The following is a 21,880-nucleotide window of genomic DNA, read 5'->3' as shown; positions in this document are numbered from 1 at the left end:
GAGGATGGTTATAATTTAAGCACATCACTTCGGCTATAGGTGGAAACCATTAATGGTAGAATGATGAATTTGGAGTGGGAAAAAAACATATCCACCCTCTGACTGATTTGTCAGAAGGCATGTCCCCCATGACATGCTTCAGTCAATGGTGACTGTGTCATACTGTTCTTCCATCATATAATGAACAAAAATAGTCGCCGTATAAAAGAAACTGTGCCTTCATCAACCTTTAATTACCTGGCACAGTATTTGCTGACCATCAACACTGCTAAATTTGTGAACATAGTTTTCTTCCTCACAAAACAACTTGCACAGATGCAGCATACCTCAGTAGCACTGCTATTCCTTAGGTCTTAGTAACTTGAGGAATGAGTATATAATACACAGCTCTAGGAATAATGTTTAATTCCAAACTTAATTTTTATGCCCAACTGCAGTCTCCATTCATTGAAGCCTGAGTGCCACCACACTGAAATATATTTAGAGGATTTTCCACATAGTACTGTTATATGCTTCAGAAATATGGGCATTTGCTGCCCCAACAACTCAGTAATCCTCTTTTTGCAGATGAGCATTGGCTTCAGAAATTGTTGAAGTTCAAAGATCAGTTGCTACCTCAAGTCAGAACCATGGAGTTGGCATATAACCTTTAATACACTGGCTGTCACACATCCAAAATTTGTGTGAAAAGACTGTGTACTACAGTATAGATTATGATAGGGAACTAAACATATGGGAACTATGCCACTGGAGGTCTGCCTGCTCAAATGCTTTAGCAAATATAGGAGAGCCTCTAATTTCTAATATTCTTTTGCCCCTAACACATTTGCCATGTTTAAAGTGTTGTTAAATCTTAGAAAGTTAATGTTCTAATCATTTAGTTTATTGATTGCCCCAGCAATCAGTAAACTAATTTGAACCTGTTAGCATACAATAGTTTGTTTCTCTTGTTCATTTTGCTTGTATATAGATTGTAAATACCATACTTTCATATTTAATAGATATCTCTTTTAATGAGATATTTATGTTAATTGTTAATTATATTTTCTTCATATCCATATGTAAGCTTGTAGAATATTATAATTATTTTGGAAAACCCCTTAGCTGTATAGCTGTGCTAGGATATCGTAGTATAGTAACTGTCCAATAAAGATTCTCATAAATGATTCCTTTATTGAACATCTCAATCTTTGTATCTAGCAGCTCATCCAAACAGCATTCTACCACTTTCAAACAATACTACTTGCCTCCTGGCAGTTTCTGGCACTAATATTTTTCCAGGTTTTATTTTTTCACCATTAATGGTTGTCCATCTACAGCCATCTCAAGTGACATGCTTAAATTATAACCATCCTATGTATTGACCATAATCCACAAAAAAAAAATTTGCTTTAATTATTGTAAACAGCTTGCTTGATTGGTCATGCGTATGATTCTTAATGAATACTTATTATTACTATATATATTTTTTCTCTTCCCTTTTCTTTTTTTATCCCTCTCATGCTAGGATGAAGGAGTAATTGAAGTTAATGAATTCAATCTAAACACTGCAAAATCAATTCAACCAGATTTGCATACAGTGGAAAATAAGCGCAGAGAGATTGAACGTCTAGAAAGAAGATTATCCTCACTTATTTGTCAGCTTGGCAATAATGATGGTATTTTATTTTATTTATTTTTTTTTTTTTAAGTAAGCAAAGGGATTATTGAATCTGTTAGTTTGTGAATAGCTAAATAGGTTTTGAAATAGAATATTTGTAATAGATTAGCTCAGCCTATACTTTGCTGTGGAAGATAGTTTTTATAAGCTTTTGCCATAATCAAGTTGTCTTTTGTCATCTTCACTTTATTAAATTGAATTTTAAATGTTTAAATTAAATTTTATTAAATAGAAACAGTGCTTCCAGTTAACTATATTAGTTAACATTGATAGATTTTAGAGGTGAAAAAGTGAGTTATTTAAGGAGCAATAGTTCAAGAACAAGTAAATCAGAAACAAAACATAAAATTAATTATAATAAATCAATAAAGAAAAAAAAAGTAAGACAAGGATGAACCACATAAGCAAAGCATGGAAGGGCAGTTCCTATTCATGCAGTTGGCTAGAGAAAGAACAGCAGAGAATAGCAATGATTCTGTGAATATCTGAGAGGTCTTTAATTGGGTTTCATTTGTTTATTAAAGAAAACTGTGTTTTGCTTATTCATTCTGGAAAAGTCATTTGAATAGGCTACATTTGTCCAGATCACTGTCAAAATGTCTTGTGTAAAAATGTTTCTAACTTGGAAATCTTTAACAGAATGTGTAGCCAAACAGTTGCTGTTTTTAAAACCCAGAGTATTCTATTTTCCTTCATGTATGCTTCGTGTATGTTTTTGTGAGGCACTATGTTATATGCTTAGAAATTCTAGGAGTCTGTCCTAGTTATTGCTGATTTAATGCATAGTGTTCTTAATGTGGGTAAGTTATAGCTCTTAACTTTAGAAAAAGAAATGGTAACCAAACAAATTTGTATTTATTAACCCAGCAGTACTTGTTCCCCTGAAATTCTGGGGGTCTATCCTAGTTATTGCTAATTTAACCCATAGTGTTCTTAATGTGAGTAAGTTATAGCTCCCCATATTTAGAAAAAGAAATGACTGAAAACAAATTTGTATTTATTAACCCAGCAGTAATTGTTACCCTGATTGAAACAAAAATGTTCATATTGCATCAACAGGTGTCCAACTTTTTTATTTTTATTTTGGTTTATTTTGAATTCTGCTTAGAAAGTATCAATGATCAACATTTTACTAATTGATTATTATTACATGTGATATTTTTAATGAAAAATTTAAAACAATTTTGTGTTTTGACATCTGTTATTTTTAATAAAACAAAACTTTTACTAATTCTGCTGTAGATAAGGCTGCTGAAATTTTATAAGCAGAAAATATAAACAGGATGTTAGTCATTTCATTTTCAAGTTTATAAAACCATAAGCACATATAGTGCATACTGCTCTGGTTCAAGAGAATTTATTTCTGTGGAGAGATTCTATTTCAGGAAACAGGTTAAGATTTTTTTGCAACAAGGCTGGGTGAACTAGAATTAGTTCACCCAACCTAGTGTATATGAGTGTCTGCTGAGAGAAGAAGTTGATGATATGTTATTACTAACAGATTATTAGATTTTAGGCAAGGGGGAAATAGAGGTTATTATTATTTACATGTGAACTACTGATATTAAACACACAGACTGATCAGTTTACAGAAAGGAGAGACAACACAGGAGGAGGGTGGGGTCATGCTCTTAGTTAAGAAGCATATTAAATCTAAGGTAGTGCATCCATTTGGCATGAGTAATCAGCGCAGTGTTGTAAGTTTGGTGGGACATAAGCACTGGGAAAACAAAAATTGAGAGTACAATGGTGTTATAGGCCTAATCACAGTAATGAATATAACAAATAGCTACACAAAGAAATAGGGTGGGCCAGTAAATAAAAATGTCTTATAATTTGACGGTTTTAACTTTTGAGATATTGAATAGAATTTGTGGTGGTTCACTCACGCACTGCCAAGCTTTTGTGGATTTATTGGATGACTATTTTCTACAGTAGCATGTTGGAGAAGCAATGAGAGGAAGCGTTACTGTTGATCCAGTTATCAGCAGTGTTTCCAATAATCTTAAGCATGCATTACGAACCTGCAGATAAAAGACTTACAGGGTGGGAGTGATCACAGTGTGCTGATGTGGGACTTAAAGATATAACTATTGTCAAGGGCAAAGGGAGAAGCTTTTGCTTTTGAGGACTAATTAGCATCAGTAGAGGCATATGATGTAAGAAAGCAAGCTTATACAGCATCAGCCAAAAAAAAAAACCTTCCCATTTCACCCATCCATTCACTCCAAATGTTTATCTAGTTCTGCCTTGAATTTATTTAAGCTGTCAACTTCCACAACGACAAGGATGACTACAGTGGTCACAGATGGTTTTTAAATCTATTCTATACAGTGGGACTGTCAGATGATGTTGCCAGCAGCAATTGCCAAATGGAAAGCATTCACGGAAATAATCTAAACGCTATTATGCTTTTCATACTAAGAAAGACCATACCAGACTTAGACCCAAGTAGATGTCAGATGAACTGATGAGATGTGTGGCAGAGAATAAAAATGCATGGGATTCACTTAAATTATAGAAGCCTATGGTAGATATAAACTAGTCTGTAATCAAGTCACAAAGAAGGTTAGGGAAGCCGAGGCAGATTACGAGAGGTCTCTGGCAAAGAATGCTAAGAAATGCAGCAAAAGCATCTTTACTAATATTACACAGTAGAAAAATAAGGGTTGAATCACATTGTTTCACATGATGGTGATTGTTTAACCATTGATGTTCCCTCTCAGAATGCATGCAGACTGAATAGGTATTTTGCATCTACATAAACACAAGTGAAGTTCTTTATTGAGGTGAATTCCAGAAGTTCATCAGAATATAACAGGGGGCTAAATGATTTTGTAATAACTGAGAGGAAAGTAGAAGAGAAATTATTGAAACTTAACATAAAAAAAAAAGGTGCTTGGGATGAATGGATCTATCCAATTATATTAAGGGAGACAGCAAAGGAGATAAACATACCCTAAGCCATAATTATGAGAGCATCTTTGGATTCAGAAGGAGCACCTATAGACCAGAGATGTGCAAACATATCCCAAATTCGCAAAGGAAGATATAAATAATTACAGACCTGTTAGCTTAATTTCTATTTTCAGGAAAATAATGGAGCCTCTGTTTAAAGAAGTAATGCAGGATCATCTGGACAGGAATGTCCTTATCTGCAGTCACAGCATGGATTTGTTAAGGGACAATCCTGCCTGACCAATCTGATTGAATATTATAAGGCAGTAACAAAGGAACTGAATGCAAAAAAATAATTAAAAATCATATATCATATCTATGTATTTTCTATGTACCTATGTAGTTGTCCATGTATTTAATGTAATGTCTCCAGTTAATTGTTAGATTCCTCTGGCTGCCTGTAGCGGAAATTGTGTCCTTGTACATTTCTATGAATAAAGAATTTTATTATTATTATTTTTATTATATAGTTGGATTTCAGGAAAGCTTTTGATACTGTTGTACATAAAAGACTGCTTTGAGCAGTGTGGCGTGAAGGGCAAGTTACTGCTGTGGGTAAAGGAATGGTTCAGTGGGAGCGTACAGTGAGTGGTTATTGATAGATACTGCTCTTCATGGATTGATGTTATTAGTGGAGTCCACCAGAATTAATTGCTGGGCCCATTGTTTTTTGCTGTATTTATTAATGATACTGATGGCATCAGGCTTAATATCTAAATTTGCAGATTATATACAAAGGTAGGCAAGGTGGTTAATGACAGTAATCAGGGTGAACTACTGCTACAAGATCTAGGAAAATTAGGTCAATAGGCTGAGAAATGGCAGTTGAAATTTAATATTGACAAATGCAAAGTGCTGCATGTGGGTGGCAGTAATCGCAGAGTTAACTTATGCTAACTCAAGGTAGTGGAAAATGAAAAAGACCTGTGGTTATTGTGCAGTCTGATATGAAGTTCTCTGGGCAATGCAGACAGGCTGCCAGGATAGCTTGTGGAGTTTTGTCTGATATACAGGAACTTTGTTACAACAAGGAAGTGATTATTCCATTGTATAAGATTTTGGTTAGACTGTATCTTTAGTACTGCATACAGGTCTGGTGGCTTAATTTTAAGAAGGATGTGGATCTGCTAGAATAGGTGCAGAGAAGGGCAGCAAGATTGGTGAAGAGAGGTCTTATGAAGGTGAGTTTAGTTCTGCAAGTTGCAGTGTATTGAGACTAGGCACTTGTGAGGTGATCTGATTGAGGTTTTTAAAGCTTTGAATGGATATTTTTTTTTTTTTTTGTGTGTGTGTTTTTGTATGGGTGGCTCCTAGAGCAGAAGTTCATCTCCACCTCGTTGCTCTGTTCAGTTTTTACAGACTCTGTCAAGGTAAGGCCAGTGTGTATCATGTAAAAAAATATAATAATAAATAAAAATTTTTTAAAAAATAAAATTAATTAATTATTTTTTTCCCCCTTCAATCCACATAGGAATATCCAATGATGGATGAAGATAGATGAAAAGGAAGGCGAGGAAGAGAGGGAAACAAAAAGTTTTTCATCCTGCACGGGAGAAAGTGATAGGAACGAAAAACTGTTTGTGAGCTTATGTGTGTGTTCTGTTTTGGCCTTTTGGCTACCTGGAAGCAGTGATCACCTGGACGACTTCCTCAAGGTACTCATCCCTAGCAGAAGCAGGGCAAGGCCTCTCCTACTACCTGCATGCCCTCCTCCCTGGGGAACGAGTTTCCCAGGGAGGAAAGAAAAACTTGTATAAGATGAAGAGAGGGAAGGAGTAAAGAGGAGGACTATCCCGGCCCAGGGAAGTCCCAATCCAGGATGGATTGCTAGAACAACAATGCAAACATACAAAAAAATAATAAAATAAAATAAACATATAGTGTGAGAGAGGAGCTTTCCTGGTCTGGGGAGCCTCAGCCCAGGTCAGAACGTGAAAAAAAAAAAAAAAAAAAAAAAAAAAAATTAAATCCCACAACCTGGTCAAAGAAAGAAATAGAGCATCAGTCAGGATGTCAGCAAGCAGAATGATGGGAAGAGAGAGGAAAAAAAAAAAGGAAGAAAGAAAGAGGGATTTTTTTATATTTTTTTTATTATTAATTATCCCACACGGGATGGATAGGAAAAGGCTAGCAGGAGAGTGCTAGCAGATCAGGAGAAGATGAGAGAGAGAGAAAGAGAAAAAAAACTAATTTCTTCCCGTGCAAGACGAAAGAAGTGGTGAGTCGGCATTAAGCCAAGTGGCCATTAGGTATTGATTTGCAGAAGCTGCTAGGATGGTCCTCCTTCTACACTTGAATACCTCTGCCGCAAAGTGCTGTAGTGCACCTAAGTTCCTTTGGGATTGTACCAGGAGTTCTACTTGGTCAGGAGAAAATCCCGAAATTGCTGGCTGGAGTTGTTGTCTATGGTCCTCGTAGTACATTCAAAGAGTAGATGTGCCCAACTCTCGACAGACCCACAGAAACAGAGATCAGTATTTAGTAGACCTAGTTGGTAGAGTTTCTGGGTGAGGGATCCATGTCCAGTGATCAGAAACGAGGTTTCCATGCTGATTGAGAACCACTTGTTGACCGCTTTGCTGGTTGCGAATGTGAAATCCGGTATAAATGTTCTTGTAACACCTTTTGTGGTCGTGTCCCATCTTGTCTGCCATAAATTGATTAGCTTGTTATAGCACCGAGCTCTTTCCTGTTTGGTATCACTGTCCAGGTTGAGTTCAATATCCAATATTTCAATTGGGATTCTTTTCTTCAGGTGGTAGGCAAGTCCTCTATAGATGAGGAATAGATCCAGGGGGATGTTTCCAGATATTACTTGCAATGCTGCAGTTGACACAGTTCTACAAGTGCGATGGGTAGCAAGAATAATGCTTCTCTGGATGGAGTTAAGCTTCTGTTTGATTTTTCAATTGGTTGCTCAGTGAAACCAAACTCCTGCAGCATAGGTGGTGATAGGTAAGAAAACAGCTTTATAGTATAACTGTAAGTTACGCTTAGAGAGACCCCAGTCGCTTCTGGAGATTCTGATAATTGAGGCAGAGAATTTTCTGATTTTGGCATATAAATGTTGCAAGTGTGGTAAGAAGGATAGCTGGTGATCAATAATGACCCCAAGCACCCTGGTCTGTGTCACCAGGGGAGCTGTATTCCGTCTATCTTGACCTGAGGGGGCCGCTGAAGATCCAGTTTAGTAAAAATCATCATATTTGTCTTGTGAGGATTTGTGTGCAGTTTTTTAGTCTTTGCCCAGTTGGTAAGGTTAGTTAGTACTAGGTTAGCAGTATCTTCCAGAGCAAGTCCTGAGTGTCCGGAGACAACAATGGTAAGGTCATCAGCAAATGCAATGACCATGGTGAGTTCAAATGATCTGCTCAGTCAATCTTGTAAAACTACATTCCAGATCAGGGATCCTAGGACAGATCCTTGGGGGCAGTCCCAAAAGACTGGTCTGGTGACGTGCCGATGCTTTGTTTTCACCATAACTGACCTTTCAGAAAAATAGTTTCTGGTCAGCCAGTACAGTTGTGAGCAGTTGGCTGATCGGAGACGCTCCAGTGCACTCTCCCACCAAACTTTGTCAAATGCCCCCTCAAAGTCGTTTGAATGGATTGAGCAAACTCAGTGCTGATGGTGTTCTTACTCTTGCTGAGACTACTTACACAAGGGGCATAAATACAAATTGAGGAAGGATGATTGCAGGATAGATGTGAGGAGGTTTGACTTCAGCCAGTGGGTAGTTGACCGGTGAAACAAACTTCCTCCAGTGTTGTTGGTGGTGGGTAGCAAGTTAATGGACAATTGATGTATGAGATTTTTTTTTTTTTTTGTTTTGGCTGATGTTTTATAAGCTTGCTTCCTTCCATCATATGCTACTAATAATAATAATAAATATGGACTGTGCTGAAATAATGCTGTCAGTTAATTCCGAATGCATATATGTCTGAAATTCTGCCATGAGGATACCTGGAAGATGGATTAAAATAATACTCAAATGAAAATTTCTTGTTTGAGACCATAACAGATGATACTGGTAAGATGTGCCAAGAAAAGCAGTGCTTTTAAATGAACAGAGAAGCTGGTGCTAAGAAAGCAAAAGTTAAATAACTTCAATGGCTGTGTCAGGTTACCAAACTATATAAAAACTGCTAGTCTTAACCATTTCTACAGTAATATCAGTAAAAGTTTGTGAATGAAATGAGTGAATTTGAATGTTTAGTTAGGATAACTATAGCTGATATGCTAGGACTAACAACTCAGCTATAGTTAACCTGGTATTACCTGTTTTACCTGGCATTACCTTGGTATTAAATGGAAATACGAATTATGAATTGCAATATGGTATGCATAATGTATTTAGAAATGTGAATTGGAATATAATCGGTTTGGCTGAAACAAGAAGAAGAAATGAATCACTTATAAGTTTATCAAGTGGAAATCTGCTGTACACCAATGGAAACAGTGAAAGGAGTGAAGGTGGAGTTGGGTTTCTGGTCCATAAAGATTTTAAAAACAACATTTTGGAATTCAAAAGTACATCACCAAGGGTGTTAAGACTAATACTCAAGATTACTAAGAGGTACAAGCTAAAGATTATAATGATTTATGCACCAACATCGAGCCATGATGATGAAGAGGTTGAAGAAATGTACACCGAAATTGAGAGTCTTCTAGATGAGCAGAAAACCCACTACATTATTATTATGGGGGACTTCAATGCTAAGGTTGGAAAAAGGCAAAACAGCGCAGAAAGAAGAACTATAGGAAATTTTGGAATTGGTGAAAGAAATAAAAGAGGGGAAAGACTTGTGGAATTTGCAGAATCTCAAGGACTGTCAGTAATGAACACTTTTTTCAAGAAAAGGGTGAACAAAAAGTGGACATGGAAGAGTCCAAATGGATTAACAACTAATGAAATCAACTTCATCTTCACTAACAGAAGATATATTGTGAATGATGTTACCATCCTGAATAAGGTAAATGTTGGAAGTGATTACAGAATAGTAAGATGTACACTTGATATAGATGTAGGAAAGGAAAGGAAAAAACTGACTCGAGTAAATAATACAAAGGTCTTTGAGATAACAGAGGAGGAGAAAACGCAGTATGTACTGGAAGTTAAGAACAAGTTTGAGCTTCTGCAGACTGCTCAGGACCAAGATATCGATGAGGAATATTACAACTTTCTGAAAGTGATAAAGCCCAAGAAACCTATAGGGAAAAAGAAATCCAAAGAAGAAAAAATTAGTCAAGAAACACTTGTCATGATGAACCAAAGATGACAAATGAAGAGCAAGAAAAACACTGACAAGGAGAAAATTGAGTATACTGAGTTATGCAAAGCCATTAGATTTAACACAAGAAAAGTAGAACAAGCATTAAGGGAAAACAAAGGATTTAAATCAGCAGCCATGAGCAGTAATACAGAAAGACAAATGATACTGAAACTGAAGAATAGCGATGGTGTACTTATAAACAGCAGAGAAAGTATAATTCAAATAGCAGAAGACTACTATAGAGAATTATACAAGGAGCGAGGGAATGATACCAGCAGTGGGGAAGATGGATTGCAAAGTAGCAACACATACGACATACCCGATATTCTTCCTGATGAGGTAGAACATGCATTGAAGAAAATGAAGAATCGGAAAGCCCCGGGGGAAGATGAAGTTACTGTAGAGTTGTTAAAATTGGGAGGAAGAGACATGACACAAAAACTGGCAAGGCTCTTCACAAAGTGCATTAGAAAAGGTGTGATGCCTAAGCAGTGGAATAGTGCAATCATAGTTTTGCTGCATAAGAAAGGAGATAAATCAGAAATTGGAAATTATAGACCAATTAGTTTGTTATCCCACATCTACAAGTTGTTCACAAGGGTCATTACTAACAGATTAGAAAGAATACTTGATGAGAATCAACCGAAAGAGCAAGCTGGCTTTAAGATAGGATTCTCAACTATGGATCACCTTCACGTAATATCACAGCTAATGGAGAAAGCAAATGAATATAAAATACCATTATGCCTAGCATTTATGGATTATGAAAAGGCATTTGACTCCATACAGCATAAGGCAATGTTTCGGGCACTGGAAAGACAAGGCATAGATACCCCATATATTATGATTTTGAAGAAAATATATGAGAGTGCTACCTCCTTTATTAGACTAGACAAAGACAGTAGCAAATTTAAAATCGAGAAAGGAGCTCGACAAGGAGACACAATATCTCCGAAGCTGTTTACTGCTGCCTTTGTGGAAGATTTCAGAAAATTAGACTGGTCGCAGAAAGGAGTCAATGTGAACAGAGAGTACCTAAACCATCTACGATTTGCAGATGACATTGTGGTCATAAGCTACGATCCCAAGGAATTAGAGGAAAATCTTAATCAGTTATGCACAGTTAGTAAGGATTTTGGACTAAAGATGAATATGGCTAAAACAAAAGTAATGATGAACAAGTATGCCACGGAAAGGGAAATAATGATTGAAGGAGCAGTAATTGAAAATGTGGAGTCATATACTTATCTGGGACAAGTTATTAGCTGTAATAATGATAAATGGCTGGAAGTCAAGAGAAGAATAAATTTTGGATGGATAGCATTCAGGAAATATAGTCACATACTGAAGAGCAATATCCCAGTTTGTCTGAAACGTAAAATAATGAATCAATGTATGCTCTCCCACCATGACTTATGGAAGTGAAACTTGGGCACTCACCAAAAGAATGGAAGAGAAGCTGAGAACTACACAGTGAAGAATGGAACGAATTATACTGGGGATCAGACTGTTAGACAAGAAGAGAAACACATGGATTAGGCAGCAAACTCAAGTAAAGGACATTCTTATCAAAACTAAAAAACTAAAATGGTCTTGGGCAGGACACATAGCTCGAAGACATGATGACAGATGGACTAAGAAAATAACAGAATGGTACCCAAGAGGAGCTAGAAGAAAACCTGGAAGACAAAGGCCGAGATGGATAGATGAAATTCATGGGTTTTTGAGTAGTAAATGGATGGCCAGTGCTCAAAACAGAAGGAACTGGAAAGTTGCTGGAGAGGCCTTCATCCTGCAATGGATTGAAAATGGCTGATGATGATGATGAATATATTTAGGAAAGATAAACAAGGTAAATGGGAAGGTGAGAGAATGTTTCCCCCACCCTCCCATTTCCCTTTTAAATAAACTAAATTATGATTATTTGTACCAGCACATTAGAGAAAGTACTAGGGGTTAAAATATTCTTGACCTCAACATTACTAACGTTTCAGATGGAGTTGCAGGGCTTAAAGTACAGGAACCATTGTCAGGAAGTGATCATGCAGTCATCAGCTGGAAGATGGTTAAAGATGTTGCAGAAGTTAAAAGCATAGATTTTAACTTCAGGAGAGGGGACTTGGACAGTTTAAGGCGCTGTATGGCATCTGTGGACTGGGTGGATTACCGAGGGATTGCAAATACATTTGAATTATGGAATATTTTTAAAGCAAAAATCACAGAAGCCATGAATGTATTCATACTTTTAAGAAAATATTGCAGGAGGAGGATGCCGAAATGGATGGCTGTGGAGCTGGCTGGTCAAATAGAGGAGAAAAAGATAGCATGGGACAGTTATAGAGGGACGAAAAGTACTGAAGCCTATAACAGGTATAAGTTGATCTGTAATAGTACCACAAATAAAGTCAGGGAGGCCAAGATGCTTATGAAAAAGCATTGGCTAAGAGAGCAAAGAATGAGGACAAGGAATTTTTCATGTATGTGAATACAAGGAAGAAAAAGTGAATGAGATTGGACTGTTGTTCTCACTAGGTGTCAGAAAGTCTTGCAAAACCCAGCTGATGTTGCACATGAATTGAACAGGTACTTTGTATTGGTCTTTACTGACGAAAGACCCTTCATGCTGGGAAGAGGCTGTGTGAGTGAGGCTGAGCCATATGAAATTAGTAATGTCATAATTACAGATGATTGTTTATTAGAAAAACGTTTGAGCATAAAGATCAGAGTATGATGCCCTCTTTCAGTTTATAAAGAAATAAATTTGAAATTTATAAAAAGTAATATTGTTAAAGATTTATTTAAAAATAAACTTTAATGATATTAGTTTTTATAAACTTCAAGTATGCAATAACAACTCCTCAAACTTGCTTTGCTGATAGTCTAGATATGAGTCAAAACACTGTTCTCCTAGGCGCCTCCGTAGCCAGGTGGGAAGGAGCAGCAGTGCGCAGCACACGCTTCTTGATTAGACCAGGGTTCAAGCCCGTCACCACCAAATACGGAGGATGAGGAAAGGTCAAGGAATGACCACCGCATATCCCGGAGCAATATGGCCTTAGTTGCTAATGCTCCTAAAAACCAACAAACAACAACCGTTCTCTTCTGTCAGTTAATTAGTAAAAGCTGCTTTCTTTGTTGTTCATAATTATAAATGACCAGTAACAGATAAGTATAGAGACAGTACATATGAATGTCAAACAGATCAATGGATAGCAAACTGATCAGTGGCTCAACATTTGCAGAAAACATTAGTGAATTTCTATCGAAGTTGTGCCATCAAAGTGATTTGTGTGCTGGTGCAATCCAGTGAAGTGTTACAACTTCAAATATGTAATACTCTCATAGCAAAAGTTACGATTTTATGAATAAATTTATAAATTGTCGACCTTAGTTTGCAACTAGCTTACTTTCTAATTTCAATTCCTATTACAAGAGCATATATCTGTACGGCAGCTATCTGCTGTCTCCAAACTGAATTCATAGATAGCATGTTTCCAACTGAGTTTTCAAAAGCCTTAAGTTAAATATTATTTAACTTAAATACAGGTAGAAGTACTGTGTTATACCACGTATAACACAGTACTTCTACAACACAGTTTTGCTCTGACATGATTGATAAATTGTGGCAATCCTAGCATAATATGGTATTTTTGAGCTTTTGTGCAGGGAAAATGTTGGATGACATTTTTCAACATTTCCATTCTGTTTTGTGAATCCCCACAAAACTAGAATGGAATTGTGGAATTTTGGCTTTCTAGTCATTATGAAAAAAAGAAAGAAAAAAAAATTTTGAGAAATCCCTGTGTTTTATTTTGTTGGGAAATCCATGTGTTAGGTTCTGTGCTATTGAACTTGTGGAAAAAATGTAGATTTCAAAGTTTTATTACTATTGGATAATGCTCCAGGCCATCCAAAAGATTTAAGTCATCCAAACATTGAAGTAATGTTCTACCACTTAATACAACTCCTTTAAAATTCATTACATCAGAAAATCGTTAGAATGGATTTTGGAAAAAAAATTATTCCGAATCTATTGAAGTGGTGGAGGCCTGGAAACATTTTTAAATTGTGGACTGTATCAGAATCATAGTTTTATCGCTCAAAGAAGTAAAACCGTCATCACTTGCTTGTTGAAATAATGAATTACCAGAGTCAGTTCATTCAGGAAGTATGGTTGAACTGGCAGAAAACAGAATTGGTGCAATAGCAGAACTTGCTAAGTCAGTGGGAAGGGAAGGGAAGGAGGTTCTGGTAATATGACTACTGAAGACATTAAAAAATTACTGGTAGAAAAAAAGACTGGCAAAGCACATTTGGTGGTAATGGCATCGGAGGTAAACCAAATCAATTCAGAGCATTATAGTGCAGATGAAAATTCTGAAATTCCAAATTTTACACTAAAAAGCATATGGAAAGGCATAAACTTAGCCGAACAATTAGAATCTTATTTTTTGAATGCAGTTCCTTCAACTAAAAGGAGCACAAAGTTCAAAAGGGAGCTTCAAAAATGCTTAGCTCCATACCATGAAATTTACAAAGATCTATTAAGCAAAAGCAAACTATCCCAGATTACTGATTTTTTAAGGAGAGTAGAAGATACACAAAATCTAGATGCTGCAGAACAAAGTTCAGGATGTGAAGATATTCTGCAACAGAGAAAATGTTCTTGTTTGATTGTGCTTAGAAGCAATAAAGAGGAAGAAAATTAAATAAACGTACATTACCTGAAATATACGTATCACGGTTTGTAAGATGTTTATTCGGTTATTACTATTTTTAATAAAAATTGTTTCCGATAGTTATAAAAAATGGTGTATTTTTGTTAGTTCTTGGAACGTAACCCCCCCCCTTCTTGTACTGGTTCTTAGCCCCACATAACACAGTTTTACACTACACGAGATTTTATAGGAACCTAACTACCAAGTTATACAAGGGTTACCTGTATAAATGTGGTTAACTTCTGTTCCAGGGAAATTAATGGAGGCATTGGTTAAAGAAGCATTGCAGGATCATCTAGGCATGACTTCAGTTATAGCTCGGACGCAGCATGGGGTTTGTTAAGGGGAAGTCTTGTCTGACAAATTTGATTGGATACTATGATGTAGTCACAAAGGAACTGGATGCAAAGAATAACTTTGATATCATATATTTGGATCTTAGAAAGGCCTTTGATACTGTTGCACATGGAAGACTGCCACAAATTGGAGCAGTGTGGCATTGGAGGCAAATTGCTCCTGTGGATAAAGGGATGGTTGAGTAGGAGAAGACAGAGTGGTAATCAATGGACACTGCTCTTCGTGGACTAATGTTATTAGTGGAGTCCCTCGGGGTTCAGTGTTGGGTCTATTGTTGTTTTCTGTATATATAAATGATATTGATGATGGTACATCAAGCTAAATGTCCAAGTTTGCAGACGATACAAAGGTTGGCAGGGTTGTTAAGGACACTAATGACAGTACACTGCTGCAACAGGATCTAGAAAAGTTGAGCAGATGGGCTGAGGTGGCAAATGAAGTTTAACATTGACAAATGTAAAGTACTACATATGGGAAGCAGTAATCCCAGAGTAACGTATCAACTCTGTGGTACCACACTGACAGTGTTAGAGAATGAAAAGGACCTGGAGTAATTGTGCAGGCAGATATGAAGTTTTCTGAGCAGTGCAGACGGTCTGCAAAAGTAGCTCATGGTGTCTTGTCAATAATATACAGGAATTTTTCTAGGAGGTGATTATCTCCTTGTATAAGGCTAGTGGTCTGGCCACATCTTGAGTACTGAATACAGGTCTGGAGGATGTAAAGCTGTTGGAACGAGTACAGAGAAGGGCAACAAAGTGAACGGAACAAAGGATTGCTGTTACCAAGAAAGGTTTTGCAAATTACAGTGTCTGGAAACTAGGCACCTGCGAGGTGATCTGATTGAGGTGTATAAAGCCTTGAATGGTTTGAGCATGCTCAGTGCAGATGGGGTTCTTCCTCTTGCTCAGAATAATCGCCTGAGAGGGCATAAATTCAAATTGAGGAAAGACGGTTGTAGGATAGATATGCGGAAGTTTGCCTTTAGCCAGCGGGTGGTTGATTGCTGGAACAAACTTCCATCTGTCATTGTAGAAGTTGATAGCTTAAATAGCTTCAAGGCAGAACTTGACAAGCATTTGGAGTGAGTGGATGGGTGAAATAAGGGTTGTTTGTTTTTTTTTTTAGGTTTTTTTTGACTGATGCTATATAAGCTTGCATCATGTGCCTTTGCTAATGCTAATTTGAAGAACCATTGTGCCATTCATTGAACAGATTTTGCAAAAACACACCAAGTTTCTAATCCTTATGAATAATATTGAAGAGAAAGAAATTTTGCAGTATAGCAAAAGCTTCTGTTAATTTCAGTGAGAACCTACCAGTTGTTATTATTAAAAAATAAAGAAATGATGTATTGTGGTCCTTGGTTGGGGAACAAAGTGCAAAAGGAAACATGATTTTTTTTTTTTTTATGATAATCTCAAACACAAGGTATTAGAACCTGTAGTACATAGTACCATGCATGGGGTGAAGGTTGAAAAGATGAAAGAAGATACTTGTTGATATTTGATTTAAATTCAACCTTAAAAAGATATTTGCTGCCAAATTCTGGCTTCTAAAATGGGCCAGCACCAAACTCCACCTGCCCCCCAGCTCTCAGATCAACCCAGTTAGCAGATGCCTTTCAACTGTGCAGGCTCCAATCCTACATCGGAGAAAGAAGACTGTTATTCACAATCAAGATGGCCACGGGTAAAATTACAGAGCCAAATTTCTGGGATCACTGCTCTTGGCACATTCCTTCCCCTTATCTCCATTCTTTGGTGTAGCTGCTAGCCGACCATAACCGGCTAGTACTTACCGACAGATTTCTTCCAAAGCAAATGCTGCACTCACTGTAAGTGATCAATGGTGACCTCCATAAAAGTAGTCAACAACAAAAGATACAGGAAGGGAATCTTTGCCGAACTGAAAATTTAGAACTGTGCCTTGCCTTTCAGCAATCTGGATGGTATGTTATTTAACGTATCCATCAATTACTGAAATTGTCTCAGGTCTCCTGAAAAAGGCCTCTGAGGTTGGGCAAATTCATATTTTAGCATTAAATCAGCTCATACACCAACCATAAAAATAAGTATTTACTGTAACTAAAATATTTACAAAATAAAATAAATATTTTATTTTGTAAATATTTTAGCCTACAGGGTTTTTAGTGGATGTCAGTTTCCTATAAAGAAATGGAAAAGGTATATTGATGATACCTTCAGCTTGGTCCAGAAGGGGAGAGAGGATGATGCACTCCATTGGCTTAATAGCTTCTCCCAATTTATACAATTTACCTCAGAGGTGGAGACAGGAGGTACCCTTCCTTTTTTGTATGTACTGGTGTCCAGGATAAGCCCTAGGCTCAAAACTTCTGTGTTTAAAAAAACCTGTGCAGAGGCCAGTACACCCATTATAGTTCAGCACAAGCTGGGCAACATAAGAATAGTGTAGTAAAAGCTCTACTAGATAGAGCAGGGTCACACTGCACTACCTCTGAGGACAAAGAATGTGAAATTAGACGAGTCACAGCAGACCTTAGAAAATGCGAATACCCCCGGAGGATCATAGACAGGTTTAGTAGAGGAATAGAGTCTAACCGTCAGAAACCGTTTGTTCCTGTGGCTACCGCATACATTCCTTACTATCCGGGTGTTACTGAGCATCTCGCTAGAGTTTTGTGGGGTTATAAAACACGCTGTGTGCAGCTTCCCGGGCGGAGGTTGCACACAGTGTTGTCTCAGGTAAAAGACCCAATAGCAAAGGACCTGAGTAGTGGAGTAGTATACAGGATAAAATGCCCGGATTGTGGGGAATGTTATGTGGGCGAGACAAAACGACGGCTCAAGGATCGTCTGGGGGAGCATGCAAATGCTATAAAAACCGCTGATTACAATAAGTCTGCTGTGGCCGAACATTTTTGGGAGAAGCAGCATCGGATCTCCCCAGAGGATGCGGTTATCGTGGATCAAGCGCATGAGTTCTGGAACTGTAAATGCCTCGAGAGCCTACGAATCTGTTCATCCAACCACAATATTATGAATAGGGACAGAGGTATGCGTATGCATCCTCTGTTTGAAACTGTCATCCTAAGTACGGATGAACGGTTTTGCTTAACACGTTCCCGAGCTATTTCCGCTTCCAATTCAGACCATGTGCCGACTTCACCACGTGTATAAGTACCGTGAGCCTGTTATATATGGATGTGCTGCAGGAAGTTTTGTTACTGCTGAGGAAGGAAGCCGATGCTTCCGAAAGCTCCAGAGATTTTTATTGCTTTTAATCCAGTTTATTTTACATGTATATAATTTAATTTAATATAATAGCAATTTTTGTAAATATTTATTTTATTTTAATTTGTAAATATTTTAGTTACAGTAAATACTTATTCTTATGGTTGGTGTATGAGCTGATTTAATGCTAAAATATATTGTCTCAGGTCTAAAAACTCAACGCTGACTCTCACAACTTTACAAAGTCTGACTAGACTCACACACTAGTCAGACTTTTGTGGATTTATTGGATGATTGTTTTCTGCAGCAGCATGTTCGAGAGGCAACCAGGGAAAGTGATACTCTTGATCTGGTTATCAGCAGCAGTCATTCATGTATTAGGAATTTTCAGATAAAAGAACCACTAGGTGGCAGTGATCACAGTGTGCTGATGTGGAATTTACTTAAAGATTTAATTACCATCAGGGGTAAAGAAAAGTGTTTTTGCTTCCGTAAAGGTGAGTACAGTGGTCTCCGACAGTTTTTAAATTTTGTACAGTGGGATAAACTGACGATGTTACCAACAGTAAATTCTAAGTGGGAAGCATTCAAGGAATTAATCGTCGATGCTACTAAAAGTTTCATACCTATTAAGAAATATTGTTCAAGGTTTAGGCCTAAATGGTTATCTAATGAACTAATGAGACTCGTAACAGAGAAGAAATATGCATGGGATGCATATAAATTATCAAGCGACTCAGAAGCCTATGGCAGATATAAGCTATTCTGTAATCAGGTCACAAAGGAGGTTGGGGAGGCGAAGGCAGATTACGAGAAATCCTTGGCAAAAGATGCTAAGAAAAACAGCAAAGAGTTCTTTACTTATATAAACTCTAAAAGGAAGGGGATGAATCTGATTGGTCCACTTGACATCGATGGTTCGACTGTTGATGATCCTGCTCAGATAGCAAACAAACTGAATGAGTATTTTGCATCTACATTCACACATGAGGAATTATTAAGGTTTGAAAATGGCAGAAGGTTATCAAATTGCAGCAGGATACTTAATGATTTTGTAATAACCGAAAGCAAAGTGGAGGAGAAATTGTTGAAGTTAATCATAAGAAAAGCACCTGGGGTGGATGGGATCTATCCAGTTATATTAAAGGAGGCGGCAAAGCAACTAAGCAAACCCTTAGCCATAATTGTGAGAGCATCCTTGGACTCAGGGGAGGTTCCCACGGACTGGAGATGTGCAAATGTATCCCCAATTCACAAAGGGGGATTGAAGGGTGACACGAGTAATTACAGACCAGTTAGTTTAACTTCTGTTCCGGGTAAAACAATGGAGTCACTGGTTAAAGATGCATTGCAGGATCATCTAGACAAGACTGCAGCAATAATTCAGACACAGCATGGGTTTGTTAAGGGAAAGTCTTGTCTGACAAATTTGATAGGATATTATGATGTGGTTACAAAGTAACTGGATGCAAAAAATAATTTTGATATTATATATTTAGATTTCAGGAAAGCTTTTGACACTGTTGCGCATGGAAGACTATTGTACAAATTGGAGCAGAAAGGTATTAAGGGTAAGTTGCTACAATGGATAAAAGGATGGTTAAGTGGGAGAAGACAGAGGGTGGTAATCAATGGGTGCTGCTCTTCGTGGACTAATGTTATTAGTGGAGTCCCACAGGGTTCGGTGTTAGGTCCACTGTTGTTTTGTATATTTATCAATGATATTGATGAAGGTATATCAGGCTTAATGTCGAAGTTTGCAGATGATACAAAGGTTGGCAGGATTGTTAATGACAGTAATGGCAGTGTGCTACTGCAACAGGATCTAGATAATTTGGGTAGATGGGCTAAGAAGCGGCAACTGAAGTTTAACCTTGACAAATGCAAAGTACTGCATATGGGTAGAAGTAACCCCAGAGAAACATACCAACTGTGTGGTACTACACATAAGGTGGTAGAAAATGAAAAAGACCTGGGAGTAATTGTGCAGTCAGATATGAAGTTTTCTGAGCAATGCAGACAGGCTACCAGGGCAGGTCATGGGGTTTTGTCAATGATATATAGGAATTTTGCCAGCAGGGAGAAGGAGGTGATTGTCCCTCTGTATAAGGCAATGGTCAGGCCACGCCTTGAGTACTGCGCACAGGTCTGGAGGCCTCATTTTAGGAAGGATGTAGATTTACTTGAGCATGTACAGAGAAGGGTAACAAGATTGGTGAGGGGAATGAAGGGATCCTCTTACCAAGAGAGGCTTAAGTTCTTCAAATTGCAGTGGCTGGAGACTAGGCACCTGTGTGGTGATCTGATTGAGGTGTATAAGGCCTTGAATGGGTTGAGCACGCTGAATTCTGATGGGATCCTTCCACTTGTTCAGATTACGAACCTAAGGGGGCATAAATTAAAATTAAGAAAAGACAGATGTAGAATAGATGTGCGGAAATTTGCCTTTAGCCAGTGGGTGGTTAATTGCTGGAACAAACTTCCATCTGTCGTTGTGGAAGTTGATAGGTTGAATAAATTTAAGGAGGAACTGGACAGGCATTTGGAGGGAATGGTGTGTTTTTTTTTTTTTTTTTGGCTGATTCTGCATAAGCTCATACACTTGCTTTCTTGCATCACATGCCACTACTACTACTACATTCAACAAGTGCCACGACACCAACAGTTGTGATGAATTGTCAGTTTTTTCTGGGAAATTGCAAACCTCACTGGATTACAGCTCTTGGAATACAAAGATGCTTCCTTTCGCTGTGTGTTAATGCTGACAATGTAACAAGCTCTCTAAGTATATACTTCATTAAACAGATGAGTGCATTTCAACCTGAAGAGGCAGACAGTCTTTTCGTTCATTGCTTGTTTTTCAATCTCCTTTGTTCTATTTAAATATTAGCCACTTTGCATATGATGTTTGTAAATACCCTTTACCTTTTCATTTATAATACCTGATATAATACCTTACATGTTCAGGTATTATAATATAATACCTGAACATGTAAGCCTGTGGCCATGATGGGTAGGTTGCAACATAAACTGTATTTTGTACATCTTATTATTATTGTTGCAATAAAGATCCTCTTCTTCTAAATTTCTGTAGATTGTAATTTCCAGGAAATACTTGCGAAGGAAAGTTGTTCCAGCAAACTGAAATTGATGGAATAATGAAGAAGAAGAAAAGTTAGTTTGAGTTGTTTGAAGTTCAACATAGTGTATAGTGTAATTTGACTAGTGGCAGTGGGGGTTCCCCCAACTCCTTGATTGGCACTCTGTGACTTGTACAGAATGAATTCTGTAGAGGCCAGATGGCGTGAGTTAGTGAGTGTTGGTTAAATGTTAGTGTGGGGGTTGCATTATTATATTGTTCATCTGGCGACACAGCCTAGAGATCTGTGTTGTAGGCCAAAAATCCCAAGTTGCCATCCTTCACCATGGGGAGGTGGCCTGGTTCAGTGGGAAGAAATAGACCCTGGGGTTGTCTGAGCTTCACAGGGAAAAGGGTAAAAAGAGGTGGAAACGGAAAAGTGGTGACAGTTGCGGAACCCAACTGGATGCCCATCCTGTTGGGGGAGGTATTAAAAGAGGGGATGGATTTGTCCACCATGGGTATGAGAAGAGAAGGAAAAGGGATCCCTAGAATAGTAAAGGGGAAGGCAGAAGGAGGGAATAATAGATGGATGTAGGTGAAAACATTCACCCAGAGAG

General features: G+C 37.6%; 1 protein-coding gene across 1 annotated transcript in view; it reads left to right on the top strand.

The window, feature by feature from the left end:
• Positions 1 to 21,880, top strand: part of LOC150088099 (DNA repair protein RAD50.L-like) — a 553,006-nt gene that overhangs the window by 200,112 nt on the left and 331,014 nt on the right. Inside the window, exon 10 of the mRNA XM_090370570.1 lies at positions 1,508 to 1,658. Within this exon, the coding sequence (XP_090226696.1) occupies positions 1,508 to 1,658 (151 nt within the window). The remainder of the gene's footprint in view (positions 1 to 1,507; positions 1,659 to 21,880) is intronic.

The sequence above is a fragment of the Mastigoproctus giganteus genome, chromosome 3 (assembly GCF_048544385.1).
Source record: "Mastigoproctus giganteus isolate SK-2022 chromosome 3, ASM4854438v1, whole genome shotgun sequence".
Lineage (NCBI taxonomy): Eukaryota > Metazoa > Arthropoda > Arachnida > Uropygi > Thelyphonidae > Mastigoproctus > Mastigoproctus giganteus.
This window is presented reverse-complemented; position numbering and strand designations above follow the sequence as displayed.